This window comes from Numenius arquata, chromosome 5 (assembly GCF_964106895.1).
Source record: "Numenius arquata chromosome 5, bNumArq3.hap1.1, whole genome shotgun sequence".
Taxonomy (NCBI): domain Eukaryota; kingdom Metazoa; phylum Chordata; class Aves; order Charadriiformes; family Scolopacidae; genus Numenius; species Numenius arquata.
This window is the reverse complement of record NC_133580.1, coordinates 71,538,326-71,562,704: the sequence shown is the minus strand read 5'-3', so window position 1 is coordinate 71,562,704 and position 24,379 is coordinate 71,538,326. Positions and strand designations below refer to the sequence as shown.

Genomic DNA, 24,379 nt, shown 5'->3' with positions numbered 1-24,379 from the left:
AGATAGTTTTTCCCCTGTGTTACCATTTTTTCTATCCTAAGAGTTTAGCAATTTTTAGTTTCCATTTCCCTATTTCAAATGTATATAGCTAGTTTGTTCAAAACTGTAAAAAGCCAATCTTTCCTCTTAAAAGACTATCTTTCTTACGAGATTGAACTCTGAATTGAAAAAACGAGAGAAATTAAAAGTGAAAAGTAATATTTGCTATATTTAAATACAAGTCAGATGTGGAAGCATACATCTCCAAATGAAACATTTACTGAGTTGGCAGCAATGGAATTTTCTTCTCACACATTCAGTCTGAATGTTCTCTCCTCTCTACCTACGCATCTACGTGCCACTTGCTCTCCACTGCCTTCCATACTTATGCGGCCCTTAAGAATTGTCCCCTGGATGTTCCTGTTTGGGAACAGTGTTATCAATTCATCTCCAAAAGATTTGAAGACTATGACGAAAAATCCTAGATGCCAAACACAAGACAGCAACAAGCATAAGTGGGAACCTAACGGGTGACTGACGAAGCTGTAAATAACTGCTGAAAGCAACAACAGCGTAAGTACTGAAAATCTTCAAAAATCAGGCCAGGCTACCTGTGAGTTAGGACACTAAGTGTCATATATGGTGAATACCATTGTACAAGGACAGCACTCTGGAGTTACAGATAAACATTGAGAAGAACACTTTCCCCCCATGAGGCTGGAGAAGAGGAGACACGCCTGGAGCGACCCCAGCCTTCCCTGGCTCTGTTCTCACCCTTTGCCAACCATTTCACCAAAGTCTCAACAGCACCTGCTTTGGTATTGTTGAGATATCGGTCAACAAACACAGAACACAGTTGTAACCAAAGACTCAGATAGTTTTGTAAACATTAAGTATGATGACAAAAAAATGAAATAAACCATATCTACTTTTTGTAAACTATAAACAAAATATTGCCCTTGTCAAACTGTTTGAGATCAGTATCTCTTTTTTAAGAGATCCAGTGGCAACACGTCAGTCACGGCAAATTCCTTACGGAACTGGGATGTTCAAGAGAGGTATTTTTTTCTCAACCCTGAATTCTTTCACACTGTAATATTACTACAGAATGTTAATCTCTGTAAATTAGGGGGTGGAGTCTGTCTAATCCTCTCCATGATTGGAGATTGCACATTTTGCAAACTCGGGAACCTTTATTGTGAAGTCTGAATTTAACTTGTGGTCTATATCCATAGCATCCGATCGTGAGAGACACTAATGAGCTTCTGATCTGCAGGTATTCAGCACTACTGAGAAGCTGTCCTCTCCTGCTTTAGCTGGGGTGGCTGGGGAGTGACACACCAAAGGGATGATGAGTGGCTTCCGCAGATGGGCATCAAGAGTGAGTTACCAAAGGGCTTCCCTCTCAGAGCCCACTGAAGGAAATACACCACCAGGGCAGCAGGAGAAATGGATAACTGTGGATCCTTCAACACAAGAACAACCTCCTGTTTTATTTTAAAAAAAACTGTTATATGTGAAAAAAGTTCCCTGCACATCTGCCTGGCACAGTGGGACTGCCCACACCACAAAGTGTGAAAATGCAACTTCTTCCCTCTCAGCCCTTACTGGGGTAGCAGTAGAACTCTTTGTAAATTGCTCTCCAATCTGCAGGTTATGGGGTACAGCAGGGAAGGGAGACGTTGCCTCATGCCCCACACTTGAGAACATATTGCTGGCCACGATTTGGCCTACAGGTCTTTACAGATTAACAGATGGTATCTAGAACATACCTGACAATAAAATAGGAGGGAATTCCAACCCCAGTTAATGAGTGACTGCCAAATGCTGCGCCCAACTGCAGCCAAACAGACCACAGCCCAGCTATGAGAGGAGAAGGGCAGAATCAGATGGGACGTTCTTGCCAGTAACGAACAACATGCCGTGTCTGAGAGCACCCTGTGTCCTGATGCACTTCATCGCAGATGAGGCCCATCACCACAAAGCCCTGAACGCTGGACCTCCCACACTCAGACTGATGCGTGCCGGGGCCAAAACGAACAACTTTCACTGTTGATAAGTAAGTGATTTCACACCATTAGTTCGGGGGGAAATCTTTGACCCATGTTCTACAGTAAGTGGCTCCTCACCTGGCTCTGTTTTAGAAAAGAATGTGTGCACCAGTGTGAAGAAGTGAAAACACTGCAACCACAAGCCAAGTGTGAGGATAAAATACTACAGCGTACAGTATCAAAATTACCATATCTAGCACGCTGCCACAGAAAACTAACGAAAAACCAGAGCAGGAGTTCATACAAAATTGAAATAGTACAATTCTACTGCAAGACATCAGTTTCATCCTCCTTCAGTAGGAGAGATACTCAAAGTATGGCTGATCAGACAGAAGGCAGCCCAAGCTTCATCTTTTGCTGTGCTGCTTCATTCAGAGAGAACTTTTTTGGTATGGCTCCACAGAGTGAACATTCTCCATTTTCTTTGAACAAATTGTATTACACTTGTTTCTCATCAGATTACATAAATTAGCTGAGAGGGAATGGATTCAATTACAGTCCAGATTCCAGACCTCTTAAGAACTGACTGCCTAACACATTCCTTTCATTTAATAAACTGGAACCAAATGAGGATTATATCATATAAATAATACTCCCTCGATAGGGCAATGCAATAAAATGGCAAAAATACTCAGAGGAACCACGTAGATCAAATACCAAAGCCTCTGATATTACCCACCGGATTTAAAGTATGAATATCACATAAACTTTGTTGTTCAGTATTGTGAATTAGAATCTGATTCAGAGGGTACTTAGGACCAAGTTTAATATCTTCTGAGAGCCTCAGGCAGCTAAGGAAAAAATGTGCTGCAGCAAAGTATGGATTTCCATATTTAAAAGATAATTTGATAGCTCTGCACAAGATACTAACCTGTCCTCCAAAACCCAAGATTTGTAGATCTCCCAAGTTACTAAGAGTAAGTATGACCATGAGTAAGGGCTTTGCAAAGCTCCAGCGAGGCAGTTTCCCAAACTGACTTGTTCTTTAAGAAGGCAGTATTTTGGAACTACTTAAATTGATGCAACAACGTCTAGGAACAACGATTTTTGACAGAAATAGCCAGTCTTTCAGCCTGACAAGTAGATATGCCGTCTATAGTCAGACATTTTTATAACTGCCTAAATGCATAAGTATCCAGGGAAGAAAAATTCAATGAAAAGACTTAGATTGGGAGCTTGACAAGGGATTCAAAGCTGAAGGCACTAAATTATACATACAGTCACATTATCCCCACTCATAAGCAGCATTCTCGATAGATTACTGAAGAATGGCTGAAGACCATTTTGATGCCAGTCTATGTAATTACAACTTGTCTAATCTTAAAGCTGTATTTAACCTGGCATGCAACTACAAACACACGATCCAGCAGGTGCGGTTCAAATTTAAGACTCCAACCAAGAAACAGGATGTTTCTATCTACTCAATAAACGGGTTTTCAGGGGACACGGTAAGTTCTCTGCCAACGAGAATCTTTAAATCAGTACTAGCCAAGCCTTTTTTTCTGGGCTTCTTCATAGCTGTCCTCCATCTGTCCAGTAACATTCTCAAGATTAGCCATGAGGGACATGGTGGGAATGAAACGCGCTGAAGACACCCAACTGATGCAAAATGGGGTGCTCGACAGCTCCAGTGGACCACAGGATATATAAATGTGGTGAGACATTTTCTGTGATGTGACGGGCCTTTTACAAAAAGCCGGTTTGTATATGTGACGCACCAAGAACCACATCATTTAACCATAAAGGGAAGGTTTTCCCTGTAGCCAGTGCATACATTCATACACATAAATAAATAAAACAAACTAGCCTTCCCGGCACTGCGTATGCTCTATCTCAACTTTCCTTTACCTTCAGCTGGAAAGTTCAAATGCAGTTTTGAATAGCTTACATTCTAGTTACAGGTAATGCTTTACCCACTCACACCCCTTTTTTTTCTTTAACAAAAAGGTTAAATGAAAAATCACCTGAAGCTATAATTATACTACCAGAAGGAAGGAACACACTGAGGTCTCCATGAAGTTTGCAGTGTATCCTAGTTTTGACCCACAGGAAGGATAAAGAGGTTAAAGCATACATTAAATGAGACTTTTTGAACTCAGAATAGCCAGGACTAAGCACACACCTACTGGATACAACAGTAACCTTTCTTACTGGATATGACAACAATGATTTTAAAAGGCTTATTTATGAGTCGCTAATAAAACCCTAATATGTAGAAAGGACATAATATGCAAAGCAGACACAATGTTATGTTCACTCCTGTTCTTAATTCAGTCATAAACCGGCAACTGTCTGTTCATCCCTGTGGCTTAAAAGCATAAAATCAGAATTTTTGCTTCCCATCTCAGCTAGCGCTGAGATTTCAGCCTCTCTGCCTCATTAGTGACATCTGCTGTTCCGTGAGCAAATGACACACAGCCTTCACCAGCCCCCGCGTCCCCTCCAGCAGCCATTCCTGCTTTCTGGCTCTGTTACACACACCAGAGTTTGGCTGAACAGTATTTGCAGCGATTTGCATGAGAGAACACCACTCTTAGAAAATGGAGAAATGCATTAACTCCTCTGTACCGGACACCTTCTCAGCAGGAGACAGTAACTGCCCATGACGTTGCAGTTCGTTGTTGGCAGTTCTTACCTTTTCGCACGAGGGAAGAGGAGACTCCAGCCCACTGAAAGGTTCACCATCTCTTCCCCATGTCCAACAGCACCCATCTGCCGTGTCACACACTCCTTCAGCGCTAGGGACTGTCCCAGGCCCCACTCAGACTGCAAGCTTTACTGCTCCCAGCCTCTTCAACTTGGCCTTCACCAACACAAGTGCACAAAACAAAATCTCTCATTCATGTATCTTGGGCGCTCAGGGACAGCATGTATTTTAAAGAAAACACGTTCTTCAGTGCAAAAGCTCATTGATGATGTTTCTCATTAGTCACAGGTGACACACCATCTTATTTGCCACCAGAAGATATCTGCAGGCGGCCTGCTTTCAAAGCAAAGCATCCTCCCATTGACTCTGTGCAAAGTGCGGGCAAAGCTGGAGATGTTGTGGGAACGACTGATTGCAGCTGTGTGGCCTGTGGCTCTTACTGATCAAAGCAGGTTGTTATTTACAGACTCCTCAGGGCAACGAGAGATGCAGAGACAGGCGATGGTTGTAAAGTCCTAGTTAAGTTTTATGCTCTGGACTAAATAAATTTGACAGGGACCTTTTTTAAAGCCCTTCTCCACAACTAATCCTGATTAATCCACGGTGTTTGCCTTTCAGTGAAAAACACTTTTATAAGCTATCTTCCTACTCAAAAACCTTTAAATCTTTCTCTATGTATTGCCTAAATGCAATTAAATGAAAACAAAGTCAAGATAAATACCTCAGATCAGAGTTCCGAGGGAAAAGCTTTTTCTTCCCGCTGAAGTAGACCTCAAAATCATCTGTTGTCAGCCTGTGTGCATAGTCAATGTATGCAGACACCTCCTGGTGACGAGAATTTCGGTCACGAATGAAGATTATGGACTGTAAAACACAAAGGCGGCCACAAATGAAGAACAGAAAGATACGTGCACAGATTTCCATATAACAACATATTTAGAGAGCATATAAACATCTTCAACTTCACCTGGGCCAGGCTTCAGTTAGAAGTCAAGACACTTGAATTATGGCATCTTACAGCATATCCTTAACACAAGCTTGGCAGCATTGCAGTGCAAATAAATATAAATTCAGTGTCATGCAACATGTCCTCCTGTATTCCCCATGTCTCCTGCTGCCACTTCGGAACGGTTTTCCCACAGGTCCCAGGCCATGTCTGCCAGCCCCATGCACACAATCCTAAAGCAGCCTAATGCCACTGGACACCTATTTTTAAGCAAGGGTGGGGTTTTTTGGCCATTCTATAACACTACTGTCCATACACTAATTACTGGACCAAAAAGGAAGGGTGAGAATGTTGTTTTATTTGGGATGCACCTCTACAGCCAAAGCAAAACTTAATTTAACTTAATACTCGGATTTTTAGCTTTTCAGAAAGACAAGGGACTAGAAACTGGTTACCGTACACCCTTCTATTCTGTGCTATGCCCAGAGAATAGCGTGGACTTCACCAGCCCCCTCCCTTGCAAGACAACCCTTGTATTATTTTATTCCTAACAGCTAATGAGTTCCAGAGGAAAAATCTGATAATTCAAATACAAGCAAACAAACAACAAAACAAAACCCGTGCCTACAAATAAAGCTGACTCAAGCAGGGTGGCTACAAGGACAACACCTCCATGTGTGGGAGCTGAATGGAAGGTGGTGGTGAGGGACCCGGGGGATGGCAACATGCTGCTTCTGGCTGTGAGAGATGGCTTTCCGCCTTAGGGTTTAACACGTCTAAGAGCATCTCTGCTGCTGCCAAGATGCACGTCACAGACATGGCGCTGATGAGATGGCTTTCTGTACCACTTGTTGCTGGGAAACCCTGTTTCCCATTTACTCTCTACTGCTTCTCTGTTCCTTTACCTTTTATTTGCTGTATTTTCCAAGTGAATAGAGAATAGGTTCGAAGAAGGCAATTCTTTTTCACACACTACCATGGCCCACAAAGCAAAAAGAACTGGTAGGATGAGTGTGGACTTGTAAGACAGAAGGGTTCTTGCATCCTGGGATCCACATAAGAAAAACTAAATGCTGAGCGTAAAGGCTGTTTGTTAGAATCACAGAATCATAGAATGGTTAGAGTTGGAAGGAACCGTAAAGATCATCGAGTTCCAACCCCCCTGCCTTGGGCAGGGACACCTCCACCTGGTCTTAAACACTTCCAGGGATGGGGCATCCACAACATCCCTGGGCAGCCTGTTCCAGTGCTTCACCACCCTCATGGTAAAGAATTTCCTCCTAATATCTAATCTAAATCTCCCCTCTTCCAATTTAAAACCGTTACCCCTTGTCCTGTCACTACATCTCCTGACAAAGAGTCCCTCTCCGGCTCTCCCGTAGGCTCCCTTCAGATATTGGAAGGCTGCTGTGAGGTCTCCCCGGAGCCTTCTCTTCTCCAGGCTGAACAACCCCAGCTCCCTCAGCCTGTCTTCACAGGGGAGGTGCTCCATCCCTCTGATCATCTTCGTGGCCCTCCGCTGGACCCGTTCCAACAGGTCCATGTCCTTCCTGTGTTGAGGACTCCAAAGCTGGACACCGTATTCCGGGTGGGGTCTCCCGAGCGCAGAGTAGAGGGGGGTAGAATCGCCTCCCGTGACCTGCTGGCCACACTTCTCTTGATGCAGCCCAGGATGGGGTTGGCTTTCTGGGCTGCCAGCGCACATTGCCGGCTCATGTTGAGCTTCTCGTCCACCAACACCCCCAAGTCCTTTTCCTCAGGGCTGCTCTCCAGCCATTCTCCATCCAACCTGTATTTGTGCCTGGGATTGCCACAGCCCAGGTGCAGGACCCTGCACTTGGCCTGGTTGAACTTCATGCAATTTGCATGAGTCCACCTCTCCAGCCTGCCCACGTCCCTCTGGATGGCATCCCTTCCCTCCAGTGTGTCGACCAAACCACCGAGCTTGGTGTCATCAGCAAACTTGCTGGTGATGTATAACAGTATTTGTTAGCTGTACACGTTTGTTTTTACTCAACTGATATCAAGTGATATTTCTTTTTTGAATGTGGGGGAAATGGAAGCAATACCACATGGAACCCTTTCAAAAAACATTTTATATTTTAACAGCAGCACATTTCTAGAGTCTAACGGTTTATTTGGCAAGCCTTTGTTGTACTTGAGACATGTTTCCTTTTCCAATTTCATATTTAATTCCATCAAAACACGTGTTACTCATTTTCCAATTTTGTACCATCAACTTTGTCAACAGGAAGAGCCAGAGGAATCTCCTGCAATACATCTGACCATCTTGAAATACGTCTCTCCTCACCCATCCCCTCCCGTGCTGAACAGCCGATCTGTGTGTCTGGAGAGCCAGGTAAGGGCAGACACCAGGCAATGAGAGAAGGACGACTGTCCCCAGCACACAAGACACTGTACCCACACTTAGACACAAGAGAAGGTGTACGCCATGCGTCTGAAACAGGGATTCATCCTCCTTCAGAAAAAGCCAGTTTTAAACGAATGTCTCGTCTTGCCCAGTATGATCCGATCATTTAAAAAAGCTGGCAGACGTTAAAGTACTATTTGCAATGTTAATCAGAGGGCTACCTTTCAAGGCTCTGCTGCTTATAAAATTCATCTCCTAAAAAACTGTTCATATATTACCAGTTATAAATCAGCACGGAACTACAGGTAAGCATAGAGACTACCACTAAAATTGCTTTACGAACTCTAAGAGAGCACCAGAATATCTAAACAAAAACGTTGTATGTTAAAGGTGCACTTTTCAGGCCTCCTCCTCAAAACTAAAGGCCTTTGATCCTTCTCAGGTCAGCACAATTTCTCTTCTTTCCTCATCTCTGATTCATTTCTAACCACCTATAAGCATTCATTCATTAAACTATGAATCAGCTTGAATTTTCTTAATTATTCCGAACTTTTTAATTGTGTCACACCTTTTTGCCCCTGAGAAGGCTTGTACACTCTTTCCTCCCAAAATGATAAAGCACTTGATTGAAAAGCTACTGAAAGAGAGATTAAAAATCCATAAACCCACAAGCAGGAAAATGCTCTCCTAAAAGTCTCTTCAATACTCTTCTGATTTGTCTCTAACACAACAAATCCTACCAAGCACAGACTTTGTGCTTTACATCCACCTCTGAGTTTTCAGGAACTCACATGGCGAAAGGTGAAAAAGCTTTCATTTAAGATGGGGTTTGAAAGATATGTTTCCATATAGCTTTGTAGGGCCTAACAACTGAACCTACTGACTTTTAATTACAATCTAGAACAAAGTAGAGTAGAATAGAATAGAATAGAATAGAATAGAATAGAATAGAATAGAACAGAACCGAACCGAACCGAACCGAACTGTTCAGTGGGAAGGGACCTATAACTACCATCTAACAACATGGTGTTCCTTTCCCAATGCTCTGGTTGAACGCTACAGGCCTGCAGCAGTGGGGTTTCACCAAGGACCGTGGAGTTCTTGTAGTTTCCACGGAGTCAATACCAGCAGCATTGCTAGCATCACCATGCAGGGGTGTGAGCTTGCTAAAAGCCATGGAGTTGTGCCTAATTCTTCAGCCATAAATTTGGCCCACAAAAGCCAGCATATCCCTCACAGCAAACCACCAGCAGCACGGATGCTTCTGAGAGCCCCACAGGGAACTCCTCTCTCTTGCTGGAGATGAACCCCATAGTTTGCCAGTCAGGAAATGCATAGGAGGAGATGTTCCTTAGCTACGTGCAACAGGGACACAAACCGATGGACGCAGAAAGCCTTAGCTGTATACGAGGACTGTGACCCACCCAAGAAACAAGCAATACAAAACTTCTTCTGAAGTTCAGACATGTCTCAAACATGTGGCCCCTGCACTTGGAGTGAGGTCAGATGTTATGCTCCTTCCAATACTGGTGCTGGAGGTGGCAGCGGGAGAGAGATGCGTAAGGCCAGTGGTCCAAGGAGTGTTAGCAGGTGAGAGGATGGCTACTGGAAATGCTCTGAGAGCCGCCTCTTATCAGCTAGGGGTTCACCGAATTCACATCCCTCACATCCAAGTTCAAGGAGGTTACACAAAAAAAGCTGTAACTCTTCACGGGTGACACAAAGGGAGGCTTAAACCCACAGAGAAGGGAGATGTAGTATTTATAGGGGATAAATACAAATATCTCCATATATTTACATTTATTTATTTATTATATATTCGTATTTATATAAATGTAAATCTGTCCAAGGGGGAGAGGCTCAGGCAGTGGATAAAGTTAAAGATCAGCAAACCATCATTGGGAACAGAGCAAGACCTTACATCTCCCTGCTTATCTTTTTTGCTCCCATCTCCAGCCATATTTTCTTACAGCAGACTAATATTGTGGGATGCCAGTGCTCTGAATATTCTGAAACCATTTGCAACTGCTGCTTCCTACAGACAAAAGCAGAACATTTATAAGGAGCTGCACTTGCCTATGCTAAATACAAGGGCACTTTCTTCAGGAGTGTATGTTTGTGATCCTTGGAAATGACTTAATACCAACCTGTCATACTTCAAACCAGATTAAAGAAACCCAACAAACCACTGTGAATAACCAATTCATCCAGATATTTATCAATCTTCTTAACTACATGGACTATTTGTACAGTTCTATTGCCATCGCTGTTCCCCTTTTAATGTGCAGCCCTACCAGACATTGCAATAAGTGCATTTCTCCCACCCAGCGATCCTCAAAATCAAGTAAAATCTGCACTGGCTTCACCCAGCTGAAAATCAGGTCCTACGCTATCAGTTAGAAACACCGGAATTAGAACAGTTGGATGAGGACAAACCTTTAACTCTCCCAAAACTCTTGCCTTTCCTCTATCCTTAGAGCAGAACGTTCCTGCTCTGAAAGAAAACATTTTAATACAGGGTTTTCTTTCAGCACCTCCTCAGCACAGTTTGTGGGCACGTCTTACACACAAATTACAGCAGGTTTTTAACTGCATCCAAGGGCTTTGCTGGACAGGGACCTACAAGATGGCAAATGAACTGGAGCGCACCATGATTCAGCTTTCTTGGAAATTATTGCAATGCAGATGTGTTAAAGTGCAGTGTAGCTGAGAAGAGAGAATATATGGGAATATAAAGAGACCAGCCCTGCTGTCTGGTGAAGTAGTCTCGTAATGCGAGTCCTTTAATAGCATGCCAAACTGAAGGTAGATGACGGGAAAGTAAAGACAGACAATATTTAGGAGTCAATTACTAATTCACTGAGGAAGCTCTTTTCATGTGGACGATATCACAGGTGGGGACCCAGGGGAACAAGCACAATTACGTTGAAAGGGACAGGCGTAAAATACATTACCAGTTGAAATATATTTTTCATGAGTAGCAATTTATTTTTGTTGCATAGCGTTTGGCCTTATTTGCCACCTGCAGATCACATTACATCTAATAGAAATACCAGTGGGCAACAGTAGTCAGAGGAAAGACCTCACCCCTGTATCTTTAAACCAGATGTTATTACCATTTCTGCTTTGCAAGTAGGAATAAATTGCTGACCTGTTCTTTTGTTTAGCTGGGAGTGAAAATAGCATAAAACATAGGCTTACAGGTTGGGATTTACCTTCTGCACAATTTCGTTTTGGGTGAAAGGGGCGGGGTACAGCAGAAATATGTTGACTTTTAGTAGAGAGACTGAACCACCACTAAAGCAAGCCTAGAACATGCTTCTGCGCACACTCCCCTATTTTCATCGGGAAATACCATTCTCTTACTTATGCTAACTTTGAAACATTTCTAAAAATTGTAGTATGTCTGAAATTACTTCAGTTTCCTTCTCCTATGCTCAAAAATGCCAAGTGGGCTTTTGGAAAGCATGCACCTTTTACCTGTATAAAAGAAGAAAAACCAGGGACTTTGAGAGTAAGCACAGGATCACAGCAGCCTTTAGCCTGCTTCCTTCTCATCTATCCAAAATAAGCAGGATGTGGTCTAAAGGTAAATGCAAATTCAAAAGAAAAAAAAAAGCAAAGAAGATAACCTTACACATACTCACACAAATACAAAATTTATACTTGCCTTGGTTTTTTTCCTTACTTAAAGTATCTTCAAACTCTGACCACAGGAGTTAGATAGCATCTCTATATGCGGTTACTGTTCGGCATGAAAATGCTGGATTCCAGCCCCAGAGAGCACTGCCTGGTGCTAATCTGGGACACCAGAGCACACAGAAGTACTCTTAGATACTTTATTTAGTTAGCAGAAATACAGAGACAAAAACTGTGCGGCAATATAAAGCAATAGGTGCTGTACCTCATACAAAGGGTAAAACTCTTCTGTGGTTCACAGAGACCTAGTTCATGCTGGTGTTGCAGGAATAACGGCAAGAGCAGGCCCTACAGCTGCTAGAATTATTACTCGAGGCCAACACCTCGGTTCTCAGACAAGGCATGGCTTCCACTGGGGTAAGCAGAAGACTGACGTGCTAAAGGACCTCAGGATTTCGCTAGCGACTCTCTGCGTTCTGTGCGTTTATGTGCCAGGCAAAGGGCAGACACAGCATTCAGGGGACGTTTTTGAGGCAAAGCACCTCAGAAAGATGTTGAGAGCAGGGCTGCTCTCACCTGCACCTCTCACCAGGTACTCAAGGCGAGATTCGACCCCAGCTCCACTGCGCATAGCCGGTACCCAGGTTTAACAGTTCCCTCTGTTCCCCTGCTGCGGTTTGGGGCATATTTCAGAAACACAGGCACCCAGACGCATACACACACAATAACCTAACCAAGCTTTTTTGAACCTGGGAAGCAGTGTTTGTGGGAAAGAATGGCTAGCCAAGAAGCAGATGTTCTAGCTTTCAACTCTTCAGAAATAAAAAAAAAGAAGAAAAAGAAAAAAAAAAGTCTGGTTACCCTTCAGAAGAAGAAATGTTTGCTATATATGTGAAACATGTGCTTCCCAGTCCCTTACTGTTCAGTGTTCGGCAGCTGCTCCGACTGGAAGAAGCTCTGTGGACTGTGAATTTGCTTATCTGTGTAAACAGGGTGTTGTCTCAGTTTGAAAACAATATTCTGGCTGAGAACAGCCTGCTGAGAGTGTGAGTTTAGATTAATTCTGTTAGCATTAAAATAAAGGAGCTTATTAAAAGCAGAAATGTACACAGAACAGAACCTAAAATTTGCTCAGACAGACATAAGCCAGCGCGAGCATCAAGAAGGTGGCCACAGCCTTTGGGTTCAGCTGATGTGGAGCAAAGCACGTTCTCCTGGCAGAGGAGAATCATAGGATTGCCTAGGTCTGAGGAACCTTTCAGATCACCTAGTCCAACCATCAACCCAACACTGACAAAAACCATTACTAAACTGCATGTCTAAGCACCACGTCTACCCATCTTTTAAATGCCACCAGGGATAGTGACTCCACCACTTCCCCGGGCAGCCTCTTCCACTGCTTAACTGGAGAGTGAGAACCGCTCTCCGGCTCGAGGAGGGATAGTTACGGCAGGAAATGCTCTGAGCAGAATGGAGAGACGCAAGGAGGAAAGAAGCAGAAGTATGAAGGCAGTTGTCTGTATGTAAGGAAAGCTAGGGGGGAGAAGAAAAGGAAAACAACAAGAAACAAGAAAGAAAAGAAAAATCCCAAAGAAAACCCAGTGCAGGATCCCCCAACCCAGCTCAATTTAAGTGTAGGACTGGGGAGAGGGGGGTTGCTATTTAATTAAGACCTATCAAAACAGAGAACTGCAGATGCTTCCTGAAACGTTTCTGGGAAGCAAGCTTTTCTTTAAAGCTACTGAAGAACTACAAGCCTTTTAGTAAATTCAGAAGCACAAAGCCAAAGCCAAAACCCAACTCAGTACACGAAGAGAGAAAACTAAGGGAAGAACACTTAAGAACGCCCAGAAGAGCTGCTATCTCAGCCCATTTACACGCCCTTTTTGAATCACATTCTCCAGGAAGGTGCTGGCTGAGAGCGCAACTGCACTGAGCCGTGCTCTGCCCCATGGCAGACACTGCCTATCACCAGACCATGATCCCTCAGGAGGCAAAATGAAACGTAGGGAAAAAATGTAACCCCATTGCTGAGCTGTTTTGAGCTCTGCTTGTATTAAACTTTCACCAGTTCTTGTTTTCCTCAGCTAAATGCCTTTTCTTTGGGGGGGACACACACACATTTAAGTGCCAACATTAGTTTAGCACTGAAACAAACCAGAAGGAAAAAAGTACCACTAGCTTCTCCTCTCATTTCACTTCAAATACATCAGCTCAGAGTGTGCTTGATAGCCCCACATTTTACTGTCAGTAGCAAGCCAGTGGTTCTTGCATGTCAACAAATAAATATATACATATATTCTGAATCATCATTACAGCTGATGCTCTATCGTAATAGTGACTTTGATGTGAAACCTCAAGCATCCCCAACAGAAAGAAATAGTCTCAGCTCAATAATCACTGGAAGGAAAGCTGACTCATCTCTCCCAAGTTTTCTTGAAGATGTGTGAGAAAGTGTCATTATTCCTGTGCCCAAAAGCAGCCCAGACAGAAATTCCCCAAGCAGCCAATAAAGCCCACCAGCCTGGAGTGCTCCAGCCCCTGCTGCGCTGCGGGGGCCGAGGGGCAGGAGATGTTGTTAGTGGGGCACAAGGCTGTGCAGGAGCCTGGCAAAAGCCACAGCAAGAGCTCAAGAGGCTGAGACAACCCCATTACACACGGGCAACAGGTCTGGAAGGGCCCTGGGCTTCATGTTGACAGCACCACCGATCTCTGCAGCTTTTAAGCGAATAGCAATCCCAAATCTGGCTGAAGGAGGCAAGAAAGGAATCTTTCCTGGATTGAGACTACCGTGGCCACACAACACGTTCCCTTACACCAGAGAAATCATCTTGTTCTGTACGCTATCTGTATAAAATCCCAGAGAACTGTATGCTAATAGTAAGGGCATCCTACCACGTCTTTCCCAGTTCCAGTTCTACGGTCCATCTGCAACGAGGACGCACGAAGGCAAAACACCACTTACTAAAGGGAATTTGCTGGCTGACGGTAAAGACACTGGGGAAAGCTTTGTCCTCAGGTCACAAAACCATAAAAGCAGCAGATTATAGACCACCAAAATCCGTTCCTGTCCCTGAGGGACCAAGAATAGATGTCTGGGAAACTACAGGGCAGGTGTGTAAAGCCGCTTCCCACACACAGTATTCTGAACCCCACCCAACCTGCAGCTCCAGCATTTCCTAAACCAGGGGTTTTTCAAACTAAGCTATTAGGTTTCCCATGGTACCATAGGAAATGAAGGTACAGAAAGAAACATAGAAATTCAAGAATCACTGTCCTAGCTGATTAACTGAAAACATACATTTCTATTTGTCCTGCTAAAACATATAAAAGCTGTCTAATTGTTAGATAGGTAAACCATTAGATAAACTAGCAAAAGATTCCAGCCTGAAAAGTATGTAAGAAACGCAGCCTTTTTTTTTTTACAAGAATCTCAGCTTTCAAAAGTCCATAAATACTGCTTAAGGGGTTTGGGGTGGGATTTTTTTTTTCAGCTCGCTCTCCTGTACCTGCTCCATCAGAAGGGCATCAAAGTATTTTCCCTGGCAAACACCTAATTTATGAATAAATAAGTAGTGAGGCATGAGAAACTAGAATACTAAGGGTATGCCTTAAAAGTCAGAGAAAGGGACTGCTCAAAGCCTGCCCAAATATTGTCCCAACTGGACTTGCAGGGACGAGCCTGCCCTGAGACAACAGCAGCGCTGCACAGAGGGCTCCTGTGCCCATACCTCAGTCATCCCTGTTACTCTGATGGGGAGGGGGGGAAAAAAAAAAAAATCACATATTTTCTATTAAATGGCCAAGAAACCTCTCTGGGCCCCAGAGCGTCCCGCTGGCTGTCTCTCGGCCGGGGCACGTGCTGGGGAGGAACAAACCCGCAGTGTTGGGGAGCCAGAGGTGTCCGGGGGCGCGGGGTGCGAGGGGTTTGCTGTGCCCAGCCCGGCCCTCACCGGCGGCTCCGCGCACACGCCTCGGGAAAGGAAAATACAGCCCATGCGGAGGGAGCCTTTCGGGGCTGGGGTTTTGCTGGCAAGGCCTGGCCTCGCTCCTCTTTAGGTGCTACTTACAAACGGCCACTTGTTTGACTTGGAAGCGACTTCAGAGGGCCGGGGCCGGGTGAGATGCGCGTGGAGGGAGACCAGCTGCAGGCAGGTGTGCCGCCGCCTCATTTCAAGTCGTACCAGAGGAACACTTCCTCTGCCTGGCTCTGAGGGGTTTGCTTTTTAGAAGTCTGTTTATATAATTTGTTTTCCAGTAGAGAAAAAATTACTGTGAAAATAGTAAAGGATTCATTTGCATGCCTTTGAACTTGGGGGGGGGGTGTGTTTTGTTATTCTGTTTTCATTTTCTTTTAATGGGGGGAAAAAAAAAAAAGGAGAAAAGACCTCTTACAATTACATGGAAATATATAAGCAAGTAACTTCCCAAATTCTAAATCTTTTCCTATTTTCCACTGACCTAAAACACAACCCATGTCACCCCTTTGGGGCTGATAATGGTTGCAGAACCTCTTGCAGTTACACTTTTTCCTGGGGGGATTATAAAGTGGGACTCACATGCAGCTTCGGGATTAGATGAATAGCTCAGCCTCAGCAAACCAGATGTCCCCAAAGCTGCCATTTCAGAGGTGGCCAAGGGAGCTGGTCGCAGGCCTGGGGACCACAGCCCAGGGAAGGTCACACAGACGGGTTGTTGGAAACAGCCTGGGACATTAAATGAATTAAAGACATCTCCCGGTCCGGCCCGGGCGCACAGGGCCCCATGGGGCAACCCAAGCATCCTCCCGGGTCAGGGCTTGGTCTCCAAGACATGGGGTCCCTCTTGGCCGGCAAATCCACAGTGCTCAGCGTTATTCTGTTCTCAATAGACATAACCTGTGCTCGCCCCAGGATGTCCCACTGCCTTGGCACAGATGGTGTTTTGACAACCTACAGCTCCAGTCACTGAGGCGAACCGCAGGGCCAGGGCCCCGCTGGACTCCGACAACAACCCCCCAGAGGGATTCACACTGAGAGACTCTGTTATCTAGCTAAACCCTCCCCTATGGAGACGCATACACAATTCACTATGATAACAAAATGCCCTTATTTTGTACCAGACTACCTCGCTACACGGAAATCAACAAACACCTTAAAAAAGCAACAAGTTGCATAGAATTTAACAGCCTTCCTCTTCAACAGCAATGACTGCAATGAATCCACCCCCCCAAAACCCTCCACACTCCGGGGTCTTTACTTCTACAACAACAACTTCGAGGCGGTGATCCTGCTGACACAAGCAAGTGTTTGCTTTTCTGAAGCCTCCCCTCGCTCCTCCTTGGCCTTTTGGGCAGCTGGAAGACTGAGCTGCCTTTGGCAGGTGCTAACATCTACAGCCGCTTCCTTCTCCAAAAGGAGCAGAATGAGATTTATTCACACCAAGGCACAAACGGGCACATTTAGTAAAACTGATAAAATGCCACTTCCCTTGATGCCAGTTCCGATGAAACCCGGGAGAAACCCAAAGGCAAAAGAGAGAGCACGCAGAAATCAAAACCCACAGGAGGAACATACTCCAACACGAAACCCAGGAGGGCCGAACTCTAGGTACGATGACAGTGGCTTCTAGCAGCCGCTGAGGGGTCCGCAAATGTTCGCTATGCGATCACATGCACGCTTCAACTCTCCTTAAGTTGTGAGACCTGAAGGACCACTGCAAAAATTCCTGCCAGATAGAAAAAGCATTCACTGATGGCTCAAGGTTTATACCATATGGTTGAAAACCAGCTTTACTGAGGTCAATCAAAACAAAACTAAGATCTCTGGCCCTAGAGAGCTGCACAAAACTTAAATAGCAGCTCTAACATCCACCAAAGTCCTCAAAGCCTCCACAAAGGGGAAAAAAATCCCCGAAATTAACTAAAAGGAGAAAGACAGGAAAGGAAATAAAATCAAAGGAAAGCAAAAGCGTCTTGCTTTTAACGTATGAAAGTTTAGATGCTTTTGATCATATAAAAGCATTCTCATTTTTTCCTGTCACTAGGCACAGAAGTCAAATGGCCTGTTGATTTTGAAATCCTAATGAAATATAGGGTTTGATGTGCCTAACTCTGCACAATCTGCTCAGGGTGTCAGACTTCTCACAGGCACCTCTCTGATTCCACCGCATTTTCCCCGGCTCCAAGCCCACCCTGCTCACCCTCCCTTCTAACCAGCTGCTTCTCCCAGCAAGGGAAGGACTTGCAATTCCTAACCGATTTCCCCTTCCCCTCCTCCCTTTTTTTTTTTTTTTTTTTAGTAAGGAGTGACCTTTTAAAACAACCCACCTGTCTACAGAACACTCTTTCCTGGTATTTGTCAAGGATATTTGAACAGATTTGACCGTAATGAATGTCATGCCTCCAACCGTTGAACTGAACGATTCGTTCCCAGACTTCCTTTTTTTTTTTTCTTTTTTAAAATGCTGTTTACTGAAACATTCATAAAATCCGTTTGGCAGCCTCAGGGCTTGAACCTCAGCTGTATACCCTCTGCGTACTTAACACCGGCACTGCTGGAAGAGACCAGGAAGAGTTCTTCACTTTTTCATAGGATGGGTGACAGATTCATTACCCACCTTCACGTGAGCGGACAGGCCGGGGTCCGCCAGCTTGGGGCTCTGCACGGGTGCGGGGCAGTGGTACGCTCTGAAAGGACTCGGAAGTCTGCAAACTCTTCGGGGTAGAGAGCTTTTCTAACACCTACTGGTAAGCTGCAGTAGTTGTTCATGATTTTTATTAATAAATACCAAATCTTACGCCCAGAGAAATGGTACACTGAGCATCTGGCATATTTTTCCTGCTGCTTCTCTTGGGTAGAACACTCTGATTTACCTCTGCCATATTCCGAGAAAGGCATCTGCAAACAAAGCTGCCTTTCAGGGAAGTTAATTTCTCTCTTAGCACTCCTGCTAATAAGAGTTTTAGTTATATAAAGCCTCTATTTTAAAAATACACTTCAATTACCTTCAACACCACTGAAATTCACCTACTTCTGTCATGGGAAGAGAGAAACCAATCCATCAGCCCAAACGAGCACTGGGAAACGGTCAAAAGGGAGAATGCCTTGCAGGGGGCACAATCACAGGATGAATAACCAACAAAAAGAGAAGACAGAACTGGCATTGAAAAAAGCAGCCTAAACTGCCCAAGCACCCTAAAAGCTCATTCTGAAAACAAAAAACAAGGAAAAAACCTGAACACAACCTAATTACCAACTTGGGAAGACAGCAATCTGACTTCTTAATTGAACCTGCCCAAGTTGAACTCTGCAGAGGCCTTTCACTGCACAGGTAGGACGGTACATGGCACTAACGACCCGGGAACTGGCATTAAAACTGCACAAGACATGTAAAAGTCTCTCAGCTTAGCACTTAGGTTAAGTCTTCATTTTGAGGTTGAACTGTTCCTTATCCACTCACCTGTGCTATCTGTAAATACTACATACCATGAAAATTACACCACAAGCAAAACCTCACACCCCAATCTTCTCTGGTTTGATGTGAGGCTTGTGGAAATCATCAGAAAGATTCCTCTCCACTGCAGAAGTCTGGCCGAACTCAGACACTCACAGCTCTTCTAGAAAAGTGCAGAAATGGCACCTCATGAACACCATTTTTACCCACCCTTGTGTTTTACACCTGTGTTTTTTTGACAGAGGACTTAATTACTGTAGGAACAACTCCTCACACGGTGAAGCAAACCAGGCTTCCTCACCTAAACCTTTCCGACTGCTGCAGGGTGATACTGCCAGTTTAAACATACGCTTCACTGCAGCCAGCTCGTGGCAAACCCATGTGCCTGGTTAACGATGCCAGCTGAGACAGAGCACAGCCACACAAGGCAGACAGGATCCATCCAGGTGATAAATCCTTGGGAAATGTAAAGCACCAAACAGCAGCAGAGATTGGATCGATGCCTACACACTGGAAACGTGCTGCCAAGAACTGGATTAATTTAGGGCAGGAGTGAAGCGGATGCCATTTGCAACAGCAACAGTTAATTTAAAAAAATGTCTGCGGATTTGTTTCACCCCACTCCCAACTCCAGCCCTGGCTGGCACTAACACTGGGTCCCTTCGAGGACATCAACCAACAATATCACAAGACGGAGATCCCTTCCCATGTAATTACAGGGTGGTGCCACTGTGCAGATGTCTTCATGCAAAGCTTCGGCAGCCCGCAATTAACTAGAAGAATACTGCAGCAAATGTGGTTGGAAGGGGAAAAAAAAAAAAAAAGGAAGAGACATGTTTACCCTAAACTTGACAGAACTGCCTATAAATAGCTATAGGGCCTTGTCAAGCACATCTTTGCTGTAATTTCTCCTAAAATATCATGTCAGTGGGATTTAGTCCCACATGTATATTTTCTATCGGAAAATAGCCTCACTAATACATCTTAAAGATGTCTCACTGCTCTCTGCCTAGCATCTGGAAGGTATGCACATGGATTTATAAGGCTTCCGTGAAGCATAAGTCAGTGGTTAATCCATTTGATTGTAAATCATGCGACTATGCACTGTGACCACATTAAAACTCTGCCATCAATAAAAAAGGGAAAACTACAGCTAACCTGTAATTTCGGTTGACTGAATCAAGCCTATTCCATGAACTCACATGCATTTGGTCCCAGATCTGTCATACAAAGGAGATGCTTGACAGTCACATCTTTAATGACTTACATGTGCAGCTTGTGGGGCTGACAGGCTGGAGACTTTTCTCTCCTCAATAGTTATTTACTTGACAAAAGACAAACAGAGAAAACTGAACACTGGCATCACGAAGGGTGCCGAAGTGAGAGAGGTGACTTTCATCACAGTTGCAGACTTAGGCTAAAGGTGGAACACCGAAAATAAGAGTAAGGCTTAAACATCTTTGGCAAGACTTTTGGTGACTCCATGCCCTGAAGGAGGGCAAATGTCAAGCAGACCCTTTGGCCTACTGTATGCCCATACCCACGTGCCTGCCACATCTGGAGTTGTAAAGAGGCGATGATCTGCTTACCGTTTTTCCTAGCGTTGTAAGCATCTATTCCGTCCACCTGCCAACTGACCAAGTGGTGCAAGGTGGCCCTTAGACACAGGCCTCCCAGCCCTCACACGCATGACGGCGGCCCCCTGACCACCCAGGAGAAGAGTGCTCGCTGGGACTATTCCCACGCACAAGTCAGCTATCCTGACAGGCACAGCCCACTGCTGGCATGCCGCAGCCTCTGTGAAGCAGTACCCGCCCTTCTAGAGACCACAAAGCACCCAGGACTTGTGTGAGACTCAGGAGACCAAAGTTCTGCCTTCCTACCCGAAGGCCCCAGCTGGGCTTTCTCTCCCGTTGCAGACCAGCCACCTCCCAAGCCCTGCCACGGGGCCAGGGCAGCAATGCAGAGCCAAAGCTGCTGACAGCAGAATTGCACCTTGCACCCTTGGAATGGAAAATGAGGTTTTCCTCAGAAACACGTGCACTACAACTCACCCCTGGCTTCAGGTGAGGTCGTGCAACCAGCACCGCTGGACTGTCCCCTCGCACAGCCTGAACTGAAACACGCCAGAGACAAAATCTGTCACATCTACCTCACAGTGTTATAATTACTTACTTTCAAATATCTTCCACAAGTATTTCCTGCCCCCGTCCAAATCTCAGCACTCCATCTCCCCAGAACTTGGACTTCTAGGCAAGCAATGACCAAAAACTGCAGCGTGTGTTGTGCTGCCAACAGGCTTCACAGCAGAAATGCAAAGCAAATTCCTCCCTGGAAGGGGAGCGAGGGAGGCAGTGGGAAGTCCTCTCTGGAGGACTTGGTTCTGAGGGTTTCCCTTCACATCTCCATGATTTCCTCAGAGGTTCTTCCAAAGACAGCAGCACTCCAACATCAAAGCCAGAGGAAACCACACTGCTGTGCTTCTGTTTGGCTCCTTTATCAGATCCATAGAGTGCTGCAGAACTCAGACCCTCGTGCTAATTAAACATCAGTGTCACTGGGACAGAAATCATTACCTAAGGCTCTATTTATGAGAACACTATTGTTTCTCCATGGAAAAGACGCATGACTGGGGAGGGAAGAAAGAAGGGAAAAAGAAGAGGTAGACATTACTCTATATTAGTCCTTCAAATACATGGAAGTAAATCTTAAATTGATTAAGTCTCCCCATCAAGCTTCTAACCTCTACTAGCTACAGAGAGACAGTCTTCTTGGGGGAAAACAGGCTTTCAAGTACACAAAGAGACAGACTCATACTTCACCCTCTTACAAATTACACTACAGCCTTCCTTTCTAATCACTCTTATGATTCAGTCAAATATGTCATGATTTTTCAGACACGGTTAATAGTCGTCATACTAAGGTCTGCACCGCCTCGGTGCCAACCAAGGATGGGAACGGGCACAGCAGCAGCAAAGTGTTGCCCTCCTGGGATTTCTGCCATGACAATTCACAGATCTGTCTCTCTCTTCCATCCCTCTGCCTCATGTGAAAACCTCTTGCTCCTCTGTCGCACTGTGCCTCCCCTTCTCTGCTGGTAACTTTTATTTGCATATCCTAATTACCCACTTCATCTAGAGCACAGGAAATTGGATCGTGGCCCAACAGTGATATTTGTGTAGGATTGTTCCCATTTTCTGACCTCTTTAATTTTATGGGTTTTCCAGGCTCTTTTGACAGTCCACTGGAGACCTGAAAGGAGATACCATGACGCCGGACTTGACATCTTTGTGGTGAGGTCTGCAGCACTTTGTGTTGCCCCAGCACCTACAGCACTGCTTAATAAACCCCTCGGATTTCATGCAAAGCAACCAATAACCTTCAGGCCTAGAAAGGACAGCTTGGGAAGTCGAACTAATGTCAGGGGCTCCGTGGTCAACATCTAAATTATGATTCCAAACCCGCCCTGACCAAGCTCCATCAACGTGCCTCATCCCTGTACTGTTCACATGAAACATTGCACTCAGCCTGCACAAACTCCACGCATTTGACATCTCCCTGAGTTGTCTTGTGTGGTCTATCCTTTGTATGGGAAAAAAAGCATAAGTAGACCAGAAATCTTATTGATAAAATTATCTATCTGCATTTCTAATGAAATCCAACTGGTAACTCCACTTAAGTCTCTCTGCCAGCTGGATTGCTGAGGCACACCTTGCTTGCTTGTATCAGTAAAACCCCTCAGCCAATCACTTCAGCATGAAATACAGCTTAAAATAAAAACTACACCCAAAAAGACCAGCAGACAAAAGATATCCTAAACTCCAGTTTAAAAAGTAGCTGATTTAATCAGAAATGTTTCCAAATGTTCAATAACTTATAGAAGCACATCTGAAACAATATAGTTCACTTTCCACATGTCCCTTTCCCCTCATGCCACTAACACCATTGGTTCCTGATGGATTATTTTGACTTTGCTTTTATTTCTTATGTGAAATCATAATCCACTTATCGATTGGTGTAGGCTATTATTTCATATGAGAAAGAGAGTGTTTGAAGTCTCATCTGAAGAATCAGTAGTAGCATAAAAAGCACTAAAAAATTTAGGAGCTGCTTTTTATGTCAGGAACCCCACAGAGCAAACCAAGACACATGAGAGATTATAAAATGGCCAAAGTAGGACAAAGTGGAAATGGGACATATATCGCCTGATATTGAGCCTGATATTTTTCAGAAGAGCAGTTAGTCCATGAACAAAGAATAAATTTTTAAATTTTCTTGTGGCTCAAGTTGCCTGATACTTAAGTATAAATATCCACAAGGAATGCTTAAATAGCCAGATGGGTCAGAAATGTGTTTGGTTCAAGTAGGTCAGGGCCCACCCTGCCCCATCAGTCCCCAGACACCACTGACTGCTGCAGAAGGCACGGGTGTCCCGGCGTGTCCCCCAAGGGACACTGGGCAGCGTGGCCCAGCCCCTCAACGATCAGAAAAACTCCCACTCCTCACATCCACCTGGCACAGGAGGCTTGACAGGGCAGATGCGGTAATGGGGTGATAAGATACCCCGGAGGGTAATTGAGCCAGGCAGGGGTGGGCACCGCAGGGAATGGGAGGTACCTCCGTCTTCACGGGAGGGAGTTCCTCAGATTTGCCATAAATGAGAAGAGTCTGCCTGGATAGCTGCTGCAGAGTTGTCATTGGACTGCAAATAATATTCCTTTCTGATGTTCTTTTTATGCACTCGTAACTGTAGGTTTGGACCGTTACGGTGCTTCATGCCAGGCACGAGCGCATGTTCAGGCACTGAAGGGGCTTGGGTCCAGCGTAAAGGGCAGTTTGCAAAACCAAGCAGCCATCACAACACAAGTACTGCAGGGAGTGCAGGAAGCATCAAAATACATGGCTGGGCTGAAATCAAAAGATACCAAAACAGCGCTATCAGATCCTGAGCACTTCTCAAAAAACATCTTATTTAGGTAAAAGTTAGGTTTTCTTAGGCACCACTTCTGACTGTTTGAAAGTTTGCCCCACACTGATCCTAACAGCGAACCTACCTGATCCTAGCTTCCTTTCTTGTAAGAGTCTCTTTAGCTCTTTGAGCAGTTCCTTTGGTGCTGTACCTGGACAGGCATCCCAGCAGTACAATGGGCAAGGAGCAGCAGGAAATGCCTACTGGGGAATTACACATTGGGATGTTCTTGATGATGTTCTCTGATAGCGCCCTGGCACTTTCTGAATAGATTTTCACATCAAAGAATCGCTGATATAAACATACTTTGTTTACATTGCTCACCAAAAATCGTTGTTCAACA

At 44.7% G+C, this 24,379-nt stretch overlaps 1 protein-coding gene across 1 annotated transcript in view; it reads right to left on the bottom strand.

The window, feature by feature from the left end:
• CFAP299 (cilia and flagella associated protein 299) overlaps positions 1–24,379 on the bottom strand; it is a 202,595-nt gene that overhangs the window by 23,380 nt on the left and 154,836 nt on the right. The window contains exon 4 of the mRNA XM_074147785.1: positions 5,399–5,541. Coding sequence (XP_074003886.1) covers positions 5,399–5,541 — 143 coding nt within the window. The remainder of the gene's footprint in view (positions 1–5,398; positions 5,542–24,379) is intronic.